This window comes from Cetorhinus maximus, chromosome 19, assembly GCF_964194155.1.
Source record: "Cetorhinus maximus chromosome 19, sCetMax3.hap1.1, whole genome shotgun sequence".
In the NCBI taxonomy this organism is placed as follows: Eukaryota; Metazoa; Chordata; class Chondrichthyes; order Lamniformes; family Cetorhinidae; genus Cetorhinus; species Cetorhinus maximus.
In genome coordinates, this window is record NC_135897.1 from 89,047,977 (window position 1) to 89,067,911 (window position 19,935).

A 19,935-nucleotide genomic window follows, 5' to 3' on the forward strand; every position below is an offset into this window, starting at 1 on the left:
TTATTAATGCTTGTGGATCAACTCCAATAAGGATGGCATCAAGTATAACCATGGATGGAAACGCAGCATAACATTAAGCAGTCAGTGCAAACTCTATTCTGTGTTAAATTAACTGACTAAAATTTTGTTAAAATGACATTCTGTGTAATTATAAACAGGAGCCACATCAAGAAGATGCATTATCGATGGTGCCACTCCTTACAGCATACAAGGTACATTATGTGTAAAGGTCTGCCCTAGAATACTTCTAAGCAGCAGTAGAACATAAAGGGCAAACAAAAGCCAAAGTAAACAGATAATATTTCCATTTATAACAAAAAGGGATTGTAGTGCAACATTAAAAGTTTGAACTATCAGTTTACTTTGCTATTAGTTAGCACATGACTCTTTGGTGGTGAGTGTGTGTGAAGCTTAAAGTTGCATTGATGAAATGATTTCACCTATGTGCACAAAATATTTTGCTTAGCCTGCTTGCTCAGATAGGACGCTCAGTAAGCTTTTTGGGATGTATAAACAAGCAATTTAAAAAAAAACTTGAAACTCATGTTAAAAAAGAATGTTTCAGGAATCCTCATCACAACATAATTCAAGCAGCTCTGAACTGATGACACAAACTACTGAATATAACAGGATACATTACTTTATAAGGAAGACAGGGAAAATGCTGCTCGATCAGGCAATAATACAACCAGCAAAGTAAACAGCATTAGCAACTTTTTCCTGAAAGCTAGTGCTAAGAAAATGACATAAAGGCTCTATATAAATTCAAGATTTTTTTTTCACCTCACAGGGATATAAAGGGAGTCTTCAAATGCAGCTGGAATAAGAAACACTGCCCTGCATTACATCAGTGGTTATGCCTTTATGTTTGATTGGTTTTGAGATTCTATTCACATTTGGTCGGGTGTCTTCTTGAAGCTGAATGCAAGATCCACAGATTCTGTTCAGGTTTCATTTTTTGGGCTTTGCTGTCCACTTAGTTCAGGCTGATGAAACAACAAAATTTCAGGCTTTGGATGTGCAATAACCAAATGTTAACACATTATCAAATTGTTAAATTTAAACCCAGGAGACAAAGGGGTGGATGAGAAGGTCGACAGATGTCCTATTCTCTGCCACTGTTATATTGCAGCTGGTTTCAAGTTTGGGGTCTTACACTAGATATTTTCCTATGTTTCAGTGTTAGATACCACCCTTATGAATATTCAGCCCTTACGACCCAGAGCATGCCTTTACTTGGGGATCTAACAAAAACTCTTGTTCTTGTGCTCTGGCTTATTGAATACATCACATCTACCATACAGTTCCCTCAAAATTGGAAAGGTAGAAGGAAAAAAAAGCACGATCAGGTAATTTCTTTTAATCACTCATGGGATGTGGATGTCACTGGCTAGGCCAGCATGTATTGCCCATCCCTAGCTGCCCTTAAGAAAGTGGTGGTGTGCAGTCTATGTGGTGTAGGTACATCTACAGTGCTGCTGGGAAGGGAGTTCCAGGATTTTGACCCAGAGACAGTGAAGGAACAGTGACATAGTTTCAAGTCAGGATGCTGTGTGACTTGGAGGGGAACTTTCAGGTAGTGGTGTTCCCATGCATCTTCTGCCCTTGTTCTTCTAGGTCGTAGAGGTATTGGGTTTGAAAGGTGCTTTCAAAGGAGCCTTGGTGAGTTGCTACAGTGCATCTTGTAGATGGTACACGCTGTTGCCACTGTGCATTTGTGGTGGACGGAGTACATGTTTAACATGGTGGATGGGGTGCCAATCAAGCAGGCAGCTTTGTCCTAGATGGTGTCAAGCTTCTTGAGTGTTGTTGGTGCTGTACTCATCCAGACAAGTGGAGAGTATTTCATCACGACCCTGATTTGTGCCTTTTGGATGGTGTGCAGGCTTCAAAGAGTCAGGAAGAGAGTTGCTCTCTGCAGAATTTCCAACTTCTGGCTACAAGAGCAGTATTTATATGTCTGATCCAGTTCAGTTTCTGGTCAATGGTAACCCCCAGGATATTGATAGTGAGAGATTTAGTGATGGTAATGCCATTGAATGTCAAGGGGAGATGATTAGATTCTATCTTAGTTGAAGATGGTTATTGCGATTGTGTGGCGCAAATGTTACTGGCCACTTATCCGCCCATGGCTGAACATTGTCCAGATCTTGCTGCATTTGGACAGGGACTGCTTCAGTATCTGAGGAGTTGTGAATGGTGATGAATCATCAATGAACGTCCCCACTTATGATATTATGATGGAGGAAAGTTTTCAGTCACCTACATTCTAATGATCCATCAATACTCCCTGAGCACTTTCTGAAGAAATTCTCCAATGTCCCATCCCGCTGCCACCTGAGTTAATTGAGGGCCAATGTCCCTTCTTGCATTATGAAACTGCCCCAACTACATTACCAATAGTTTCTACAAATATAAGCCTAATTACATCAATTTACCTGATTCAATCACCTCTTCATGAATTTGGTGAAATTGTGGGAGATGAAATATGTCAACTATTTTTACCTGTGCCATTTTCGCCTTATTGAAGTCCTGTTGCTGCCTTCTTCTAACTTCCTCTTGTGTCAGTGTACCTCCTTAAAAAAAAAATCAAAATTCCACTTACATGTTGTAAAACTTACTCATTCCCAGAAAAGCACTTACTTTGGTTCAGAGAAAACATCTAGACTTGGGAGGTAGATAGGAACAGTTTGTGTTTGTTCTTTCTTCAATTGCTAAGACTTGTTTAATTCATCCCATTTTAGGAAATTGTACACATCTTCATATTTTGTTCCACCCAAGTTATAAAACCAGTGTATTTTAACATGAGTATGATAGTGTAGTGGCTGTATCACTAAACTAATAATCCAGAGACATCAGTTCAATTACCACCATGGCAGTTTGTGAAGCTGATTTTAGTGTAACAGTAAAAGTCACCATGAAATTGTCAGGTAGTCGTAAAAACCCAAATGATTCAGGAATATGATCCTTAGTCAGTCTGATCCTATACCAATGAATTCCCCTCTGAAATCACCTAACAAGCAATATAAAAATTGCTACCAAAAAAAAAAGCACCACATGGGCTACAGCGGTTCAAGAAGTCAGTTCACCACAAAGACTCATTAATGGCGCCCCATCCAAGAATTTCTTCTTTTAAATTACTGGATATATATTTCTTGACAGAATGTAAGTTAAAATTTCAGACATTTGTGAGTTAACTAAGTATTTTGGCTGTTTTAAAAATTAGACTTTCAGTGATAATTTTTCACTCACCAACAGTGCTTGGAGTAATAGAAACATGTCCAATATTCCAACGTTTCAACTTGTCCAAAGCAGCCAACTCTGCATCTGCTTCTAAGCGGAAATCAAGTAAAACAAATTAGATGGAAGTATAAATGCTGGAGCTTTCACTCCACAATGATTTTGTCTTGTAGCATTCCCAGTCACTTTAGTTCAATTCCAAAAACACCTTGTGTTAACTACCCTTACCTAAAAGTTCAAATGTTTGATCCACAGAACAAACAAATTAGGTTTCCATGAAGTCTGAAAAGAGCAGCGTTGTTTTCCTTAGATTGCTAGCTTTCCACTAACATTGGAGCACCCATCAACAGTAAGCCAGCATCAAAACATACAGATCTTAAGTCATCCCCTCCTTCAAGTCTGTTCTACCTTGACAGAATTTATTCTACATATAGGTTGCTAGAGTGATGCCAGTGGCAGTTCCAGCACCCAAAGCAAGTACATTTTCCTCTACTGTAGCATTTTCTGTGCTAGATATAACTAATATTTTCGAACAGGGGCCCATGAAATAAGCCTTAGATTTTAATTCATTCATCTTTTCTGAGGTATCATTTTCAGCTGAAGAGATTCAACTAGATATCAAATTACAGTTACTACTAGGCATCCATTAAACAGCAATTACTGATGTTTTATGAAAGACAACAAAACTCGCCATTCACAGAATGCAGCCAGACTTGCTGCTGGTAAGCCATATTCAATCCAATTCAAAGTTACCACAAAAAAAAAATGGACACCATTATTAAAACAGAAAAAGTAACAGGAATTTTGTTTGTATGAACATCAGGAAAAAAATGCATGAACTCTAACATTGTGCAAAGTATCTTTGAAAGTAAAAACATTTGTATTTTTTTTTTCCTGAACATCTACAATTAATAATTACAAGAATGTGTACATTTTCAGTTTAAACAATGAGAAAATTGACGAGGGGGGGGAACTATTTTGTATTGTGTCATGTAGTCCAAAAGTTACGCTAACTGCATTTCATTTCTTTAAGATTGTTTTTTGTGAAAAAGTGATTTGAACATACAAGGTAGGCTTGTCAATTCAGTGCAGTACTGAGGTACTGTTGCACAGTTGGAGGGGTCATCATTCGGTGATGAAATGATGGCCCACCTGACCTCAGTTGGAAAAGATCCCACTGCATTTTTGGAAGAGGAGTTCTCCCTGGTGTCCTTGCCAACATTTACCACTCCCCCACCCAACACACAATCAACACTTAAAAAATGATCTGATCATTTAATTCATTACTATTTGTGGGACCCTGCTATGCTCAAATTAGCCATTGGGTTTCCTGTATTACAAAAGTTATTACATTCAGAAGTATGTAACTGGCTGTGAAGCTTTTTGGGAAGTCCTAAGGTCATAAAAAGGGGGCTGGTTAACTCAGCTAGCTAACAGGTGCTTAATAACATTGACAGGGTGGGTTTAGTCCCCATACTGGCTGGGGTAGTTCTTGGGGCCCACCTTTTCGTCTTGACCCATTACGATATCATGACACAGTGATGGGTGGAGAGCCATGATTAGGAATCCTCAGGCAGAGGATGCTACAGGACAAGAGAGGGGATGAGAAAGAGGGTGAGAAAAGGTGCTATGTAAATCCAATTTTTAAAAAATTTAACTTAGACAAGCATTGTTTTCATACAATCTCTGGAAGGCTCTCTCAGGTTTGGAGGGAGATTGAATAAAAATACTGAATATGTAATAAGTGGAAGGACTTCTTTGTCACTAATATTGAGACCATCCCATCAGCTGCCTCTGCTGCTTCCCTCCCTTCCATTAACCAAAAGGACTAAAACTACCTCTGGAGTTCCACCATGCCCGAGCCCTGAACTCACATCTTTCTCTTTCTCTCCTATCTTCCATCATACCATCTCTGAGCTCATCTTGTCATGAGACACAGCTCCTGTTCCCTCAACCCTATTCCATCTAAACTGCTGACCACCCAACCTCCGTTCCTGGTCCCCATGTTAGCGATATTGTTAATGGTTCTCTCTCTTCAGGTGTTGCCCCTCTCTTTTAAATCTGCCATCATCATTCCATCCTCAGAAAAACTAATACTTGATCCCACCACCCTTAAAAATTGCCACCCCATAGCCTACCTCCTTTTTTTCTCCAAAGTCCTTGAACATGCTGTCATCTCCCAAATCCATGCCCATCTTTCCTGAAACTCCACTTTTGAATCCCCACAATCAGTTTTCTGCCCCTGCCACAATACCGAAACAGTTCTTTCAAAATTGCAAATGGCATTAAACAAGGGAGGAAGGGATTAGCCAAACTATTATAGGCAAGTTAGCTTAAATTCGGTTGTGAGCAAATTATTGTAATCAATTCTGAGGGCCAGAATTTAGAAAGGCATAGATTAATCAAGGAAAATCAGCATAGATTTGTTAAGAGAAGGTCATGTCTGACTAACTTGACTGAATTGTTTAGGAAGGTCACAGGTAAGGTTGGTGGGGGCAGTGCAGTGGTTGTGCTCTACATGGGCCAGAATTTTTCCGTTGGCGTGCGGGGGCGGGCCTCGCACGCCCATGTGTAAAATGACGCTCGGTGACGTCGGGCAAGCGTCCCAACATCACTATGCGCCATCGTGATATTTGGGAAGGCGGGCATGCTATAAGTTCAGATGTGCACCCGCCATCAATTAACAGGCCAGTTAAGGCCCTTGAGGCAGCAATTGATCTCAATTTTTTGCAGCCCGCCCGATCTTCAGGATGTTGCACAGGTGCAATGGGCAGGCGGGTAGGAGACATTTGTATAAACCTCATCCACAGGCGGGATAAGAGGGGTGAGTAGGGTCGCGAATGTGATGTTTGAGGAATTTAAGTGTGAAATTAACTTTTACTTGCCTGAGTGAGCAGGAAGACTTCAAAACTCATACCAGCTCCGAGGACAGGAGTAAAAGCCTTGGTCAGGACTCTACAGAAGAAATGATTTCTGCGGCCTGCAGCTTTCAGGAAGCCTTCCCTCAGCCTGGGAATGGGAGTTGTACTCTCCACTGGAAGCACTTCCTCTGAGGAGGAAGGGAGGGCCAGAAGGGGGAGGAGGCCAGGAGTCCACATTCAGCCTCCAGGGGAGCCACCTTTGGGAGGAGAGGCGCAGGCTCAAGGGTTGCAGGGCCAACAGGAATTGCAAGGTGGAAGGTGCCGCAGAAGACACCAATATCCTGCTGCCAGGGTTTACAGACAGCGAAGCAGCTACCTCAGTATGTCTGAGGTCCAGTGCTGAAGGAAACTCCGTCTCTCAAGGGAGGCAGTCACCTCCATCTGTCAGATGATAGGCCCTGAGATCTCTGCGAACTGTGTGGGTGGACACCCCATGTCAGTGGCTCCAAAGGTCACAGTTGCCCTCAACTTCTATGCCTCTGGCTCCTTCCAGGGTTCGGTGGGTGATCTCTGCGGAGTCTCCAAATCAGATGTCTACATTTGTGTCAAGCAGGTGACAGACGCTCTGTTTAGGCGTGCATTGACTTTCATCCACTACCGCTGGGACAATGCCAGTCAGACAGAGTGAGCCAGAGGCTTTGCAGCGATTTCTGGCTTCTCCTGCGTCCAGGGTGCAATCGACTGCACACATGTGGCCATCAAGGCACCAGCAGGTGAGCCCAGTGCCTTCGTCAACAGGAAGGGCTTCCACTCCATGAACGTGCAGATAGTGTGTGATCACAGGATGCAGATTCTGCAAGTCTGTGCAAGGTACCCGGGCAGCTCCCACGATGCTTACATTCTCAGACACTCCCAGATGCCGAGGCTCTTCAATGCTCCAGTCCGGCTGGATGGATGGCTGCTGGGTGACAAGGGCTACCCCCTCAGAAGGTGGCTCATGACGCCTCTCCACAATCCAAGAACAGAGGCTGAGCAGTGGTACAATAGGAGCCACGCCTCCACAAGGGCTGTGGTGGAGAGAACCATCGGTCTTCTCAAGATGCGCTTCTGATGCCTGGACCGCTCATGGGGCTGCACTGCAATGCCCCCCAGATAGTGTGTCGCTGATCGTGGTTGCATGCTGCACTCTCCACAATCCGGCGCTGGAAAGGGGTGACGCAGTGGACGAGGAAGACTGGGACGCAGTTGCTCCGGCTGCACACGATGAGTCCAGCAGTGAGTCCGAGGATAAGCATGCACAGGAGAACGCTGAGGGGTTAGACGCTGACCCGGGCATACTCCAGGGAGGCAGGGACACCCAGGAGGTTTTAATCCAAAGAACCTTCAGCTAGCCCACCACAGATGGACCTTCAACACATGCCAGGGCTGCAAGCTCCACACTGGATACCAGAGTGCTAAATCAGCCTGGATAGTAACATTAACTAAGGCCCTTGTCAATAAAGCTCAATGTCAAACAACTCACTCATAATATCATGGCTTCCCGTACACATGCAGAAGGAAGGAATCACTCTAAGGCATGGCAACATGTCAAAATTTATTGAGCAAGCAAAAGTAAATTCATAAAGCAAAACAAATGTATTGGACATCACACCGATTCTTTGATGAAGTACTACGGGCCAACATAAAAGCACCAGTGAGAAACCCGTGGTGTGCCGAAGGTTCCTTAAATTTACGCCATTGGGTGCTACGTCTAGGTGCTGTCCCCTCGCTGGCACTGGCATCTGAGACAGCCTGCTCACTGTGCTGTCCTGTTGGCCTCGATGATCTTGGCAATGTCCTCTGGCCCGCGGAGCATTTGATGGCCCTGCCTGGCGGGGAGAGGCCAGCTCCACAGCTGGCTTCTCCCCAGTCATCGCAGCCTCATCGGATGCCACAGTCACTGGCAGAGGAGCTGCTTCCCTCACCCGGAGCGCCCTGAGAGGAGCCTGCAGAGATGACAAGCAGCTGCTACGCTGACCTGAGGTCACTTCGGACCTCCCTTCTCACCGTAGATGGATAGGCACTGAGCTGGGATACTTGGTGCTCAGACCATCTCCCACACTGGCGCTGACCAGCTGTGGCCAATGCCGCTGTGAGGGCTTGCAGGTCCGAGCGCAACCCCAGGAGGACCAGATTGTTCCCCTGGAGGTGCCTCTCCACGAGAGTCGCCACTCTCTCCATGGAGGAAACATGGGGCTCATTGCATCGGTGATGCTCCGCATGGACTCGTCCAGCACGGGCACCATGCCATGCATGGCCTCATGTATCTCCGCCAGATCATCCCACATACCCTGCTGCACTTCCAGCGTTCGCTGCCTCACGGACGACTCCAGAGGCACATCATCAGCCACCAACCGAGCAAGTACCTGGTCCCCAGCAGTCCTCCAACGGCCAGCGCCCTGGGCACTGCCCGCACCTCAAGCGAGTGTGAAGTGCCCTCACTGCCGTGCCCTGGGACGCTAGCCAACGATCTAATTCCCACCTAGGCGCTAGTATCTGTTGGTACCTGCCTGGCTGAGATGGTGTGACGCTGGAGAGTGCATTTTCTTGGGGGCTTCAGGGGTGAGAGGTGGGGCCTCTGCCTCCTCCTCCTGGCCCTGCTCCGGTGATGCTGAAAGGAAGAAAAAGGACATTTGATTAGTTACAGTGCAGACAATGTCAACTTGCATGCCGCTCCCCCAGATCATTATGTACTCATCCTTCCATAATCAAGGGTAAACCCATGTTGCTAATTTCCATCAAGGAGCATTCAGCAGTGCCATGGCTTCTGTGACACACATGGTGACCTGACTGCTCGCCAAACATACCTCCCCGTGGCACCCCAGCCTCACCGCCACCAGTGGACCTGGGGGCATGGCGCCTCTCAAGTTCCATTGCCTGCTGCTCAAAAGCCATAAGAATTGACAACTGGGTCTGCCCTCCGCCAGTCCGCATTCGTTCCGATGCATTGTGCACAGTCATTTCCTGAAAAGGAGAGAGGAGCGTTGATTAGTCCAGCCTGCACCTGAATTCCCATTGCATCTCTGCCAACCCAGCCAGAGTGGGACAATGCAGGACTCCAGTTCTTCGTCACCCTGCAGCTGCCGCACACTCACCCAAACACGCCAGGGCTAACCCCCCCCCGACCCCGACATTGGCCAAATGCTGTCTCCTTCACATGTGGCACCACAAGGTGCCACTTTGCTAAGCAAGGAGGCACAAGCACATGGAGCACAAACACCAGATGATGGATTGGTGCCCCACCAACTGGAAGCTCCCCTCCTAGCATTTTAGCACCCTGGCTTTGACATGCTTCGCAGTTCCAGCACTCTGCCTAGGTGCAGACCCTTGACTTTCAACCTCATTGTATACTCTGGGTGTTGGTGTCACACATGTTGAGGATGCAGAACACATCCTAGCTCAACCCTCTCAGGGTGAATTGGGCATGGGCAATCTCTGCTGTCACACCCACTGAGGGATAAATGCCATGAGGGTTTCAATGATATTACTGTACTCAGAGTTTGGGCGGGGGGGGGGGTGCACGGCGGCGGCAGCAGCGGGGGGGCGGGGTGTGGAGGGGTTGGAGGGGCTGGTGGTGGTGGTTTGGGGGAAAGTGTGACGGCTGCATTAAGTGACTTGAAGGAAAATGGTATTCACCCTTCCTGAGCGCAGGAGATCATTGAACCTTTTGCAGCACTGGAGCCATGTGCACCGCACCACATCATTGGAGCTAACACTCTTGGCCACCTCCTCTCATGCACGTTTGGTCAGATGGGGAGGCCTCCGCCTCCCATCCCTCGGAAGAAGGACCTCCCACCACGCTGCCACCTCCTCCAGGAGGGCAGCTAGGCACTCGTCTGAAAAACGAGGGGCACACTGCCCAGATGGCCTACCCTCTGGCCTGGCCTGCCCAGATGGCCTATCCTCTGGACTTGCGTCACCAACATTGCCTCTCTGCAGAGCCCTTCGCCCAGCCATTGCGAGCAGCCTTTCCAAGGCTGCCAGACCTTCCTTTATACAGGCCGCTGGGTAGCCATTAGACCCGGCGGGCTGAGCACTCCTGCTGCCGCCCGCCCACTCCCACTATGCACGGGAGTCGTGAGGCACGCTGGGCGGGCCTTAATTGTCCTACCCGCGTAAAATAGTGGCACGGACCTGATCGCGGACGGCGATTGGGTCCACGCCCGCCCATGCCCTACTGGCCCACCTGACATGGGGAAAATTCCCCCATGGATTTTAGAAAGGCTTTTGACAAGGTCCCACATGGCATACCGGTCAAAAAAAGGTCCTTAGGATCCAAGGAAAAGTAGCACATTAAATCCAAAATTGGCTGAGTGGCAGGAAGCAAAGGGTAATAGTCAACGTGTTTTGCAACTGGAAGGCAGTTAGCAGTGGGGTTCTGCAAGGCTCAGTACTCAGTTCCTTGGTTTTTGCAGTTTATTTTAATGATTTAAACTTAAATGTAGGGGGCATGATAAAGAGGTTTTATAGATTGTACAAAAATTGGCTGTGTGTTTGACAGTGAGGACAAAAACTTTAGACTGCAGAAAGTTACAGATGGTTTGGTCAGTTGGGCAGAAAGGTGGAAAATGGAATTCAATCTGAAGAGGTGACGTATTACATTTTGGGAGATACAACAGCACAGGGGAATATCGCAATAAATGGTAGGATATGGAGTAGTGCGGAAGAACAGAAGCAGCTTGGAGTATATGTCCACAGATCCTTAAAGGTAGCAGGACAGGTCGATAAGCTGGTTTAGAAGGAATATGGCATCCTTTCCTTTATTAGATAAGGCATAGAATTTAAGGGCAGGGAGCTTATGCCTGACTGTATCCAACACTAGTTAAGCCACAGCTCGAGCACTGCATCTAGTTCTGGTCACCACATTACAGAAAAGACGTGATTGAAATGGAGAAGGTGTAAAAGAGATTTACAGGAATGTTGCCAGCACTGGAAAATGTAGCTATGAGCAAAGGTTGGATAGGATGGGATTGTTTTCCTTGGAATAGAGGAGACTGAGGGGGCGACTTAATTGAGGTGCATAAAATTATGAGGGGCTTAGATGGAGTAAATAGGAACAACATTTTCACTTTGCAGAGAGATGAAAAAGAGTAGGGGGCATAGATTTAAAGTATTTGGAAGAAGGTTTAGAGGGAAAAGGTGGAAACATTTTTTCACCTAGATTGTGGTAGGGACCTGGAACTCACTGCCTGAATGGGTAGTAGAAGCAGAAATGTTCGCCACATTTAACAGGTAATTAGCTGTCTACTTAAAAAGCCATGACCTGCAGGGCTACAGACCTAGTGCAAGGTAGGAAGGATTAGTCTGGGTAGCCCTTAATCGACTGGCACGAACACGATGGGCCGAAAGGACTCTTTCTGTACCATAAATTTTGTTTAATTTCTAATACATCCTATGTGACTGTGACAAAGTTAAACTATCTTTCCTCATCCTTCTCAACCTTTTATTTATTTGTAGGATTGAATATCGTTGGCAAGGCCAACCATTTATTGCCCATCACTATCTGCCCTCAAAAAAGTGTTTGTCAGATGGTTTCTTGAATCACTGGAGTCCATGTGGTGTTGATACACCCACAGTTCTGTTAGGGAGAGAGTTCCAACTTTTGAGCAAGTGACAGTGAAGGAGCAGCAACATATTTCCACGTCAGGATAGTGCAAGACTTTGGAAAGGACCTTGCAGGTGGTGGTGATCCTGTCTACAGCCTTTGACATGGTTAGAACATAAGACTTAGGAGCAGGAGCAGGAGTAGGAGTAGGCCATTTGATCCTTCGAGCCTGCACTGCCATTAAATAAGATCATGGCTGATCTGATTGTGGACTCAACTCCAATTTACCTTCTGACTCTCTTAACACTCCCCATGTCTTTCAGAAATTTATCCAACTCAGCCTCGAATAAATTTATTGGCCCAGCCTTTCTGGCAAAGCCACTGCTTTCTGGGGAAGAGAATTCCACAGACTAGGTGGAAAAATTCTCCGTATTTCCGCCTTAAGAGACCTCTTATTATTAAACTATCCCCCCCCCAGTTCTATTCTCCCTCACAAGCAGAAACATCGTCCTGGTAGCCACCCAATCAAGTACCCTCAGGATCTTATATGTTTCAGTAAGATCAGCTCTCATTTTTCTAAACTCCAATGAGTATAGGCCCAAACTGTTTAGCCTTTCTTCATCAGATAAGCATTCCATCCCAGGAATAAGTCGAGTGAACCTTCTCCAAACTGCTTCTCACGCATTTATATATCCTTTTTTCAAATAAGGAGACAAAAACTAGACTCAGTACTCAAGGTGTTTTCTCACCAAGGCCCTGTACAGCTGCAGTAAAACTTCACTACTTTTATATTCCATTCTCCCTGCAACAAATGGCAACATTTCATTTGCCTTCCTAATCACTTGCTGTATCTTTTTGTGATACATGTACCAGGACACCCAGATCTGCAATCTCTCTCCATTTAAATAGTATGCTGCTTTTTTAATCTTCTTGCCAAAATAGACAGTTCACATTTTTCCACATTATGCTTCATCTGTCAATTTTTTGCCAAGTCACTTAACCTATCTACATCCCTTTGCAGACTCTTTACCTCCTCGACAGCTTACTTTTCTACCTGTCTTGGTTTAGCTGCCATACATTCAATCTTGTCATTCTAGTCACTGATCTATATTGTAAACAGTTAAGCCCATGGCACTCCACTAGTTATAGCTTGCCAACCCAAAAAAGGACCAATTTGTACCTACTTTTTTGAATCCGTATGACTCTTCTTCAGAGCTCTGAAGAAGAGTCATACGAACTCGAAACGTTAACTCTGTCTTTCTCTCCACAGATGCTGTCAGACCTGCTGAGTTTTTCCAGCATTTTTTGTTTTTGTTTCAGATTTTCAGCATCCACAGTATTTTGCCTTTGTCCCTACTCCCTGTTAATGAACCAATCCTCTATCCATGCTAATATGATACCCCTCACCATGAGCACACCACCTTCCTTCAACATTGCCATCCAGTTGGGTGGGACTTGTCATGAAAATATAATAATTTTCATATTATTGAGATTTATTGTAAAGCTAGTTTAATAGTGGGGTTTGGATTAGTTTCTCTGTGTGCACCTGTGTGTGGGATTTAATTGAATTGCAGACAGCTGGTCTGGAGCTTTGAGTGATCAAAAGGGAAGCTAGGTTTGAAATGCTAAATACGTAAACATGGCTGAGGCTGTAGAGAATGTGAGGTGTGAGGAACATGTGCATTTTTAGATAAACCAGAGTAGTTTGAATTTCAAAGAGATGGTAAGATGTTATACTTACCCATAAGATGTTAAGCCAAAGTGTAGTTATTTTCCCCAAAGGTTACTGATAATATATGAGTACTATGAAAGATTATATTATGGAAAAAGGGCTCAAATGAATTCAGTTGGGAATAAAAAAAAATTGGAACCAGAGGAAGCAGGAAAAGAAAGGGAGTGGGCATTCCAAAAGGGAACAGGCAGAAAAGCAGGAGAGAGAAAGAAAACAGGAAAGGGGATTAGAAATAGTGAGGTTGAAAAGGAGGAAAGAGAAAAAAAGAGAGACAGAATTCCATCTTAAAATGGTGGCAGTTAAAAAGCGACACCAGAAGGTGTGGAAGGACTTAGTTCCAAGTCAGAACCCAGTGAGGAGATGTTTAAATTTATACAATCTCTTCCAAAGTTTGAAGAAAAAGAGCATTCTTTATTTGAGAAGATAGCTAAAAAGATGTAATGGCCACAGGAAAACTGAACATTGTAGTTACAATCTAGGTTGGTGGGTAGAGGACATGAGGTTTATGCTTCACTGTCAGAAGAAATGTCGGTGAACTATGATGTGGTGAAAAAGGCTATTTTGAATGCGTAGGAGTTAGTTCCTGAGGCATACAAGCAGAAATTTAGGAATATGAGAAAATAGCCTGGGCAAACTTATATTGAGTTTGAGCGAGTAAAACAAAGTAATTTTGACCAGTGGATATGGGCATTAAAGATAGAGTTGACATATGCAGCACTTAGAGTAGTAATTCTTTTGGAAGAATTTAAAGATTCAATTATTTCAGTGTTGAGAACTCATGTGGAGGAACAGAGAGTTCAAACAGTAAGACAAGCAGTAGAAATAGCTGATAATTATGAGTTAGTTCATACAGCTAAACTTTTCTTTCGTCACCTTTTTAAATCTGATAAAGATAGAAAGTCGGAAGGTGAATACTCAAGGAAGAGGAGGAAAATCCCAGGAAGTTTTTTTCTGAGAACAAAAAGGAAGGTGCTGAGGGTAGAAGTGACACTTGAAAATTGAGGCGTTTTCATTGTAATAAAGTTGGACACACGAAGTCAGGGTGTTGGAAATTACAGGGAAAATCTGTTGGGATTATTGGGGTGCAGAAAACTTCTGGAAGTAAAAAAGTGCTGTGGGTTCTGAGGCACAGGAAAAACCAGTGGTTTGTGTACAGGTAAAACGGGAAGAATCAGTTATAGGTAAAGAGTGGGAACGTGTTCACAATTTACCCAGGGGATTTCTGAGGAACAGGTTGCAGAAATGTTTAAAGATTTTGCATGTGAAGGGAAAATCTTTCCATGTGTACAAGATGTTAAAATTTTAAGAGACACAGGGGTTAGTCAATCCTTAATGTTGTGGGATAATAATATTTGTTATTCAGAGGGAGTATTGCAGGTTCATGGAGATACTAAACCTATTCCCTTGTGGAAGGTAAATTTAAAGAGCAAGTGGAAAACAGGTGAGATGATTGTTGGAGTAGTGGAGAAATTGCCGATTGCAGGGGTTCAATTTGTTTTTGGTAATGATATAGCTGGGTCACAGATATGGGTATTACCTATGGTAGTTTAGCAGCCTGCAAAGGTGTTTTCCATTGAAATGTTGCAGAGAGAGCATCCTGGATTGTTTCTAGATTGTGTGATAACATGATCACAGGCTCACAGGTTGAAAGAGGAAGAACAGGAAGTTAAAAGGCAGGGAGAAGGTGTGGAAGTCCAATTAGCTGACACTGTTTTTGATAAGATTGTTCAGGAAGAAAGAATGGAGGATAATGAAGCTGAGGTATTTAGCTCAAGTCAGTTGGTAAAGTTACAGAAAAAGGATACGCAAATAAGACAGTCATTTCAAACAGCTTACTCAGAAATAGAGGCAGAGTGTTTTCCATAATGTTATTACCTTAAGGGTAATGTTTTAATTAGAAAATTGCAGTCATGTTTCAGCAAACAAAAGCTGGAGGGAAGTGCATCAGATTGTTATACCATTTGGATGTAGAAATGGGATTCTGAGAATAGCTCATGATATTCCAATGGGGGTACATTTAGGAATTAGAAAGACACAGGCGAAAATACAAATGTAGTCAAGTTCTGTAGAACATGTCACACACAGGCGCTGGTGAGAAGTGACTGAAGCATTCTGGGAGAAGTCACCACGACTCAGGAGGGAATCGAGGAGAAGGACTCTTGCACTCAACAGGAGGAAGGGCATCCAACAGAGGGCGCTGGTGAGAAGTGACTGAAGCATTCTGGGAGAAGTCAGCGCCGTCACCACAACTCAGGAGGGAATCGAGGAGAAGGACTCTTGCACTCAATATTTGAAAAAGAGCATGGATCTTGAAGGCAGGTCAGTTGAAAAAGAGCGCGGAGGTTGAAAATAAAAGGAGGGGAAGCTGAAGAGGAGTGGCCAGCCTGTGAGCGGCCCAGTGAAGGAGTGGAGCTTTGAGGCTTTGGCTCGAGAGGCTTTGACGAACAGAGGCTGAGTACGAGCTTGATCCCAGTGGGGTAGGGCTGGGTAAAGTCCTTTTAAGTAAATTAGGAGTAGGTAATGGAGGCAGCAGTTGGGGCAGTCGAGTGCTCCGAATGCAGCATGTGGGAAGTCATGGACAGCACAATTGTCCCTGATGACTACACCTGCAAAAGGTGCATCCAGCTGCAACTCCTGAGAAGCCGAGTTAGGGAACTGGAGCTGGAGCTGGATGAACTTCGGATCATACGGGAGGCAGAGGCAGTAATAGACAGGAGTTTCAGGGAGACAGTCACCCCTAAAACTAAGGAGGCAGGTAGCTGGGTGAATGTCAGGAGAGGGAAGGGGAATAGACAGAAAGAGCAGAGCACCCCTGTGGCCATTCCCATCAACAATAGGTATACCGTTTTGGATACTGTTGGTGGGGACGACCTACCAGGGACAAGTTGTAGTGGTCGCGTCTCTGGCACCGAGGCTGGACCCTCAGCTCAGAAATGAGGGAGGGAAAAGAGGAGAGCAGTAGTGATAGGGGATTCGATAGTTAGGGGGACAGATAGGAGGTTCTGTGGGAGAGATCGAGAATCCCGGATGGTCTGTTGCCTCCCTGGTGCCATGGTCCACGATATCTCAGATTGAGTTCTCAGTATTCTCAGGAGGGAGAGTGAGCAGACAGATGTCGTGGTCCATGTAGGGACCAATGATGTGGATAGGAAGGAGGAGGAGGTCCTGCAAAGAGAGTTTAGGGAGTTAGGTGCAAAGTTGAAGGACAGGACCTCCAGGGTTACGATCTCAGGAGTGCTACCCGTGCTACGTGCTAGTGAGGCTAGAAATAGGCGGATAATGCAGCTAAATACGTGGCTAAGGAGATGGTGAAGGAGGGAGGGCTTCATGTTTCTTGACAATTGGGCTCTGTTCCAGGGAAGGTGGGACCTGTTCCGGCGGGACGGTTTGCACCTGAACTGGAGGGGGACTAACATCCTTGCGGGTAGGTTTGCTAGTGCTGCTCCGGGGTGTTTAAACTAGATTTGCAGGGGGGAGGGGAACCAGAGTGTTAGAGCAGATAGTGAGGTGGAGGAGGATAAAGGTCAAGCGAGGAATGCATGTATAGACAGAAATCAAGGGTCCATACGTGATAGAAATGTTCTCAGGTGCATCTATTTCAATGCAAGGAGTATTGTCGGAAAGGCAGATGAGCTTAGGGCATGGGTTGGCACGTGGGATTACGACATTATTGATATTAGTGAGACTTGGTTGCAGGTGGGGCAGGACTGGCAGCTCAATGTTCCGGGGTTCCGTTGTTTCAGACGTGATAGAGGGGGAGGTATGAAAGGGGGAGGAGTGGCATTACTAGTCAGGGAAAATATCACAGCTGTGCGTAAGCAGGACAGCCCGGAGGGCTCGTCTACAGAGGCCATATGGGTGGAGCTGAGGAATGGGAAAGGTGTGACCACACTAATAGGGTTGTATTATAGACCGCCCAATATTCAGAGAGAATTGGAGGAGCAAATCTGTAGAGAGATAGCAGACCGATGTAATAAACAGAAAGTTGTGATAGTAGGAGATTTTAACTTTCCACATATTGACTGGGACTCCCATACTGTAAAAGGGCTGGATGGCTTGGAGTTTGTCAAATGTGTTCAGGAAAGTTTTCTAAATCAATATATAGAGTTACCAACGAGAGAGGATGCAATACTTGATCTCCTATTAGGGAACCAGACAGGTCAGGTGACAGAAGTATGTGTAGGCGAACATTTTGGGTCCAGTCACCACAATGTCATTAGTTTTAAGCTAATTATGGATAAGGATAGGTCTGGTCCTCGAGTTGAGATTCTAAATTGGAGAAAGGCGAATTTTGTGGAAATGAGAAAGGATCTAGGAAGAGTGGATTGGCATAAGTTGTTTTCTGGCAAGGATGTGTTCAGTAAGTGGAAGGCACTCAAAGGTGAAATTTTGAAAGTGCAGAGTTTGCATGTTCCTGTCAGGATTAAAGGCAAAGTTAACAGGCATAGGGAACCTTGGTTTTCAAGGGATATTGGCGATCTGGTTAAGAAGAAGAGAGAGGTGTATAGCAGGTATAGGCAACAAGAAGCAAATGAGGTACTTGTAGAGTATAGCAAATGTAAGAAAATACTAAAATAGGAAATCAGGAAGGCAAAAAGAAGACATGAGGTTGCTTTGGCAGATAATGTGAAGGTAAACCCGAAGGGTTTCTACAAGTATATTAAGAGTAAAAGGATAGTAAGGGACACAATTGGTCTCCTTGAAGATCAGAGTGGCCGTCTATGTGTGGAGCCTCACGAGATGGGGGAGATCTTAAACAGTTTTTTTGCATCAGTATTTACTCAGGAAACTGGCATAGTGTATAAGGAAGGAAGAGAAACAAGCAGTAGTTTCATGGAACATATAGAGATTAAAGAGGAGGAGGTGCTTGCTGCCTTACAGCGAATAAAGATAGATAAATCCCCCGGGCCTGACATGATATTCCCTCGGACCTTGAGGGAGACTAGTGTAGAAATTGCAGGGGCCCTGGCAGAAATATTTAAAATGTCCTTAGCCACGGGTGAGGTGCCGGAGGATTGGAGGGTAGCTCATGTTGTTCCGTTGTTTAAAAAAGGCTCCAAAAGTAAACCAGGTAATTACAGGCCAGTGAGCCTGACGTCAGTAGTAGGTAAATTATTGGAAGGTGTTCTGAGAGATCGGATATATAATTATTTGGACAGCCAAGGGCTGATTAAGGATAGTCAGCATGGCTTTGTGCGTGGTAGGTTGTGTTTAACGAACCTTGTAGAGTTTTTCGAGGAGGTTACCAAGAAAGTAGATGAAGGAAAGGCTGTGGATGTTGTCTACATGGACTTTAGTAAGGCCTTTGACAAGGTCCCACATGGGAGGTTAGTTCAGAAGGTTCAGACACTTGGTATCCATGGAGAGGTTGTAAACTGGATTCGAAATTGGCTGTGTGGGAGAAGACAGAGAGTGGTAGTGGATGATTGCTTCTCAGACTGGAGGTCTGTGACTAGTGGGGTGCCTCAGGGATCTGTACTGGGACCATTGTTGTTTGTTGTCTATATCAATGATTTGGATGATAATGTGGTGAATTGGATCAGCAAGTTTGCTGATGACACTAAGATTGGAGGCGTTGTGGACAGCGAGGAAGGCTTTCAAAGCTTGCAGAGAGATCTGGACCAACTGGAAAAATGGGCCAGAAAATGGCAGATGGAATTTAATGCGGAAAAGTGTGCGGTGTTACATTTTGGAAGGTCAAACCAAGGTAGGACATACACAGTAAATGGTAGGGCACTGAGGAGTGCGGAGGAACAAAGGGATCTGGGAGTTCAGATACATAATTCCCTGAAAGTGGCGTCACAGGTAGACAAGGTTGTAGAGGAAGCTTTTGGCATACTGGCCTTCATAAATCAAAGTATTGAATATAGGAGTTGGGATGTTATGGTGAGGTTGTATAAGACATTGTTGAGGCCAACTTTGGAGTATTCTGTGCAGTTCTGGTCGCCTAACTACAGGAAGGATATCAGTAAGATTGAGAGAGTGCAGAGAAGATTTACTAGGATGTTGCTGGGTCTTAAGGAGTTGAGTTACAGGGAAAGATTAAACAGATTAGGACTTTATTTCTTGGAGCACAGAAGAATGAGGGGAGATTTGATAGAAGTTTACAAAATTGTGAGGGGTATAGACAGAGTAAATGCGAGTAGGCTCTTTCCACTTAGATTAGGAGAAATAAACACGAGAGGACATGGCTTTAGGGTGAAAGGGGAAAGGTTTAGGGGGAACATTAGGGGGAACTTCTTCACTCAGAGAGTGGTGAGAGTGTGGAACGAGCTACCATCTGACGTGGTAAATGCGGACTCACTCTTAAGTTTTAAGAATAAATTAGATAGATACATGGATGGGAGAGTTCTGGAGGGTTATGGACTAGGTGCAGGTCAATGGGACTAGCGGAATAATATTTCAGCACAGACTAGAAGGGCCGAATGGCCTGTTTTCTGTGCTGTAGTGTTCTATGGTTCTATGTCAGGTGATAGGGAAACCACAAGTAGTGATTAAGCCAGCACCTTTCATTCCAA

General features: G+C 44.9%; 1 protein-coding gene across 1 annotated transcript in view; it reads right to left on the reverse strand.

The window, feature by feature from the left end:
* Nucleotides 1-624: 624 nt before the first annotated feature.
* The window catches only part of LOC144694018 (uncharacterized), a 29,134-nt gene continuing 9,823 nt past the window's right edge, over nucleotides 625-19,935 (reverse strand). The window contains exons 3-5 of the mRNA XM_078564343.1: nucleotides 3,253-3,333; nucleotides 2,506-2,576; nucleotides 625-986 (exon numbers count right to left, since the gene is read on the reverse strand). Of these exons, the coding sequence (XP_078420469.1) occupies nucleotides 945-986; nucleotides 2,506-2,576; nucleotides 3,253-3,333 (194 nt within the window). The 3' untranslated portion in view covers nucleotides 625-944. The remainder of the gene's footprint in view (nucleotides 987-2,505; nucleotides 2,577-3,252; nucleotides 3,334-19,935) is intronic.